This window comes from Daktulosphaira vitifoliae, unplaced genomic scaffold (assembly GCF_025091365.1).
Source record: "Daktulosphaira vitifoliae isolate Bord-2020 unplaced genomic scaffold, ASM2509136v1 Scaffold_3, whole genome shotgun sequence".
Lineage (NCBI taxonomy): Eukaryota > Metazoa > Arthropoda > Insecta > Hemiptera > Phylloxeridae > Daktulosphaira > Daktulosphaira vitifoliae.
Window position 1 is genome coordinate 40,342,944 of NW_026099574.1, and position 5,090 is coordinate 40,348,033.

Sequence of the window (5,090 nt, forward strand, 5' to 3'; positions counted from 1 at the left end):
CCATAATAAAGTATATTACATTAACTTTAATTTAAGATATATATAGAAGTATCAGTATTTTCGGAACATTTTCAAAAATTAAGTTGAAAAAGTTCTACTTTCTATATGCATTTTTAAGTTTTGAACACTTGTTCTGTATAATGGTAAATGGAAAATACATTTTCAAAAAGTTTTATGTAAAAAAAATAGTAAAAATGTCGAAAATTAGCGATTTTTAAATTTGTAAATTTTTTTGGAGATTTCTCCCATTTACGGAGAACGAGGGAAATTTTTTCAATTTTTGAGGGTAATATCTTCGAATAGATACAATTTGTAATCTTTTGACATATCATTGAAAGAAATCGGTTCAAAAATCAAACACTACAAATGATAAATTTTTCATATACCACACATGAAAATAATATATTGTGTCTAAAAAAAAATAACCCTTTAATAAATATTCTCTTTATTTCCTATTTTTTGTTTTATATTTCACTGATTTAAGAAGATTAGCTAGTTCAGGGTTGTTAATGCTAATTTTTGATTTTTTTTCAGGTAGCTCATTAACCTAGACATGAAAAAAAATTAGTTTTTATGATAATGCCATAAAATTAATACAATACTTTTTGATTGTCTATTAATTGACGTCTATTAGCTTTCTCAGTTATAAAAGCTTCCATTCCTTTGGATCTTTTGAATTTTGGATCTGCTGGATCAATATTAAATAGATGAGATGTGTATAAAGCTGAAAATCTATCATCTTTTACATCAACCTAGAAAAAAAACAAATTCTAATTATATACTCTTATATAAAATGTTAATTGATATATTAATAAAATAGATTACATCAAAATCATCGGTTGTTTCAATAGTTTTATTTTTATTTTTTAATTTTCTTGATTTGTCTTGTATAATCTTCATATTGAAATGATGTTTATTAGAGGATTCTTCATCCATTAATAATAATTCTAATTCAGCTTGTTTGTTAGTATTTTTGGAATTAATTTCATCTCCCGACTCTCCATCATTTTCAGTCCTTTTTTCTTTTTTTAACTTTTGTTTCTCTCTCATTTTTTCTTTTTTCTTTTCCATCATTTTTTGGAATGGTGTTAAATTCTTTTTAGATTTCTCTTCAACTGTTTTCTGCACCTTTTCTTGAGTTCCTATACCCCAAGATATTTCTAATTCCATGTCTTTATTATTTTTCTTGTCTTCTTCTTTCTGAATATTTTGTAACAATTCTTTATATTTATCAATAGGATTTTTTTTTGGCTCATCATTATCATTGTTTTCACTAGTTTCATCATTTTGACTATCACTTTTTTCATCTTCGGAGCTGAATGCTACATATTTTTGTAGAGCGCTATCATCTATTTCAGTTTTTGGGTTTGTTTTAAGTTTACTAACTAATTCTTTACGTCTAGGATCAGTTTCATCCCATGTTAGGTTAACTTTTGCTTGTTGTAATGCTGTTGTCGTAAATAGATGAGGTTTATACTTCGCCAAATCAGGTAATTTATCACATACTTCTTTAGGTTCCTGAAAAATTAAAAATTATGTAAATACTATAATAAAACTGATATTTTTAATTAATTCAGTATATTGATATTAACAGGTTAATAAATTAAAAATAATTAGTCTTAATAATTTTTATAAATATTATTTTTTTCAAGAGATAAGTTACTAAAAGTAGTTTTATAACCAATTGGTCTAAAATAATCTTTTGATATTTATATTATTAATTAAATTAAAAATGAAATCTTAACTCTTGATAAATTACTAAAGAATTATACAAAAATCCTCATTTTTTTTATTCGTAAAGATAAAAAAAAAATTAACCACTAAAATTACTTTAAGGAGTAATAAATTTTATTAATTTACAAATTTTTTAACTAAAAAATTTTAATTTTTTTAGATACAATTTCCATACTTTAATCTATAATTCTCTACACTATAAAATATATTTTGCAATAAAAGTTTTTAAATATAAAAAGGATAGATTGGCTAATAAGCTATACAACATTTTATTATGAGTGTATAAAGATATTTTTGAAAGAGGGATAATGCTTAAAATGAAATTTGTCATTCCAGTTTATTGAAAATATAAATGTATTATATTCATATATATATTTCATTTAGAGTTTAAACGTCTACCATAATCTATATGACTATATTCAATCATTTATTTACTTGATCAAATTCAGTGTCTTCTGGTACAAACCGCAAATCTAAACGAGTAGCACTACTTTCATATTCAATACCATCACATTCAGTATATATTTTGTTTGCTGTTTCTACTGAGTCACAATCAATGATAGCATAATAATATTTTAGCCTTGTTAGTTGATATTTACGCAATTTTTCCATATGGTATTTTTTACCTTCTTGATCTTCCTGAAAAAATAACAAAGGAATTTAATGGCTACCAAATAAATGTGATTAGGATTAATAATAATGTTACATCATCACTATTATCATCAGATGAACCAATATCAACTGGATTTTCTGATACAAGTTCAGGAGGTCCTTTAACTTCTTCTTCTTCCATTCTTTTCATACCAAATTCAGATGGATATATCTATAAAACAATTCCAGATCTTTTTATGTTTTCAAAAATATTTTAGCACTTAAAAATGGCTTGATTTACAGTTACTGATTTAATAAAGCCGTCAGTTGGAGCAAATGAGTTTAAAAGTATCATTATATCAACAGCTTGTATTCTATCCCAATCCATATTGCATAATGCTAATCTTGATGTAGCATTTTCTATAGTAACAGCATCTTTATCCAACTCACCCCATCTATGATATACATTTTCTACACCTTCAATATAAAATTATAAAATTATTGCTTTTATATAGGTATTATAATTCATCAACCAATATATATTCATGTAAACTAGTATAGTACAAGAAATTGTATTTTCTCATCACAATATTTAGTATCCACAAATTTCAATCTAATTAAATAAATTATAATTATAATATTTTTCATGTTAAATTATGGCAACACATAAGTAATACACAAAAAATTATTCATAAAAAAGTTAAAAATACTTTAGTCATGCAAAAAGAACTTGACTTACTATCATTTTCTTCATCAGAAGTAGTATCATCATCAGATGAACTATCTGTCATTATAATTCCATCACCCCTTGCATAATCTACTGTGATATCTTTTAGTCGGTTCCTTACTTTTTTATCTATTTTTGAACTATATTTTTCATCTTCTTCTTCTATATCTGTAATATTTTTTACCTCATCAGAGGATGATTCAGATTCATTAAAATCATTTTTTTTCATATAATTATCATCTTCAACTCCTTGATCATTATCTTCTTCATCAGACATATGATAAAATTTTTTAAAATCATCAGTAGTTGATCTATGTAAAGGTCGTCCTCTTTTATCTATAGTATACTTGACTTTAAACTTTTTATCTTTGAATATAGATTGAAACCTCTTATCTATTTTAACTTTTCGTTCTGATTTTGGTATTTTTTTAAATTTGGGATCTTTGTCAATCTTAGTCCAACGTTTATCATTGGAATCCATGTTTATATAGAAACTAATGCAAAAACTATAATTTCTAGAATAATAAGGTAATTATTAAATAAACTATAGCTCATAAAATGTTTTTAATAACTGTAAATATACATAAAATAATTCAATTTATCTTATTTAATTTAATTACTTACTAAACTAAAATGATTGGGCAATTATTCCAGATTAATTTTAAAGATGGAGTTGAAAAAAAAGATTAACATGTGTCACTTTCAAATCCATCCTGTACACAAAATATTTGTATCAACTTTTTTTTTAATAAAAAAATATTTATTGACTAACCAATTAAATTTTATTATATTAATAGGTGGTATAATCCACTAATTTTTTTATAAAACTTGAGATGATAGTATACATTTGTTACAGTTGATATTTTATGAATTATATTATTATTTTAGCATTAACAAATTAACTAAGTCATAAAAGTAAATTATTAATTTCTATAATTAATTAAATCATTCATAACTTATCAAGAAATATAAAGCAAAAATTACATGCTAATAGACTAACGAGTTATGTATAGGCAACTTAATTGATCTAAACGCGTTATCACTAAAAAGTGAACTCAGTCTATTCCAGATGAACAATTTTTGTTGCACAACAAATGGTAAATAAGTACCAGGAATTTATTAGAAGTTGAATTTTTCATTAAACACACTCGTAATATTGTCTTTAGCGATGCTGTCTAGACCATCACAGATTTTAAGTATCGTTGGTAGATACAGTGATATTTAGTCATATCCGATATGATGTCACTGTTCCATATTACAATTATTAAACATTTCATGCTAAATTTCACTGAACAGTCAGCTATGCTAGATAACTTATTTAGTGTGAATTTATGTATTATTTGAAACGTATTTTTCAGTATGATTACTAATCTGTAGCATAAGAAATCTACAATAACATCTTGTTAAAGGGTTCCATAAAAATACTGTCACAAAACTATTAAATTTAAACAATCATTACGTATGAATTCATACAAGCTAAAATAATAATAGAAACATAAGTAAAATAATTCTAAAAAACCCAGCACAGTGGGGTCGCGGCATAGTGGGGATGTTGCATAGTTGGGTCCAGTATAGATTTAATCTGACAGTGATTAAAATCNGTCGCGGCATAGTGGGGATGTTGCATAGTTGGGTCCAGTATAGATTTAATCTGACAGTGATTAAAATCACTATCATAAGAAACGCTTCGATGCAAATCAGTAGATAGTGTTTAATTCTAAGAAATTGGTGGATAATTACAAAAGCTACATTATCTGCTAGTTTCTTATTAATACCCTGATTAAGATAAAGTATGTCGAATGAAAAAGGGATTATTAAAAAATATTATTTCTCATAAAAAAATTGTGTTGATTCGTACACTTTTCAATGAGTTATAGCATTATAAAGTTAAAAATGTAACCAACCCGTTACAAAGACAACCGTTTTTCAAAGAACGTTATCGGTATTCAGTATCTCCAATAATAATATTATTAATAACTTTATTTTATACAACAAAATCGTTTATTTTTTAGCTTCGATGCGAAGCTGAGAAGGTATT

The 5,090-nt window shown here is 25.0% G+C and overlaps 1 protein-coding gene across 2 annotated transcripts; it reads right to left on the bottom strand.

The window, feature by feature from the left end:
- Positions 1-328: 328 nt before the first annotated feature.
- LOC126903185 (ESF1 homolog) lies at positions 329-4,000 on the bottom strand. 2 transcript variants are annotated; one of them, XM_050681233.1, is made up of 9 exons: positions 3,825-4,000; positions 3,677-3,765; positions 3,065-3,567; positions 2,627-2,802; positions 2,441-2,557; positions 2,170-2,373; positions 826-1,518; positions 603-739; positions 329-547 (listed from the first exon to the last, which is right to left on the bottom strand). In XM_050681233.1, exons 3-8 carry the CDS (start codon positions 3,531-3,533, stop codon positions 644-646), a joined length of 1,755 nt encoding a protein of 584 aa, XP_050537190.1. In that variant the 5' UTR covers positions 3,534-3,567; positions 3,677-3,765; positions 3,825-4,000; the 3' UTR covers positions 329-547; positions 603-643. The 2 variants fall into 2 exon arrangements, with proteins under 2 accessions (XP_050537190.1, XP_050537189.1); XM_050681232.1 differs by having other exon boundaries at positions 603-752; positions 3,825-3,997.
- Between the last annotated feature and the right edge of the window lie 1,090 nt (positions 4,001-5,090).

Coding starts and splice junctions, on each gene's coding strand:
- LOC126903185 (XM_050681232.1), bottom strand. CDS start 3,533: ATGGATTCCAATGATAAACGTTGGACTAAGATTGACAAAGATCCCAAA. Junction 2,558..2,626: donor GCTTTATTAAATCAGTAACT/GTAAATCAAGCC, acceptor ATTGTTTTATAG/ATATATCCATCTGAATTTGG. Junction 1,519..2,169: donor AAGACACTGAATTTGATCAA/GTAAATAAATGA, acceptor TTAATTTTTCAG/GAACCTAAAGAAGTATGTGA.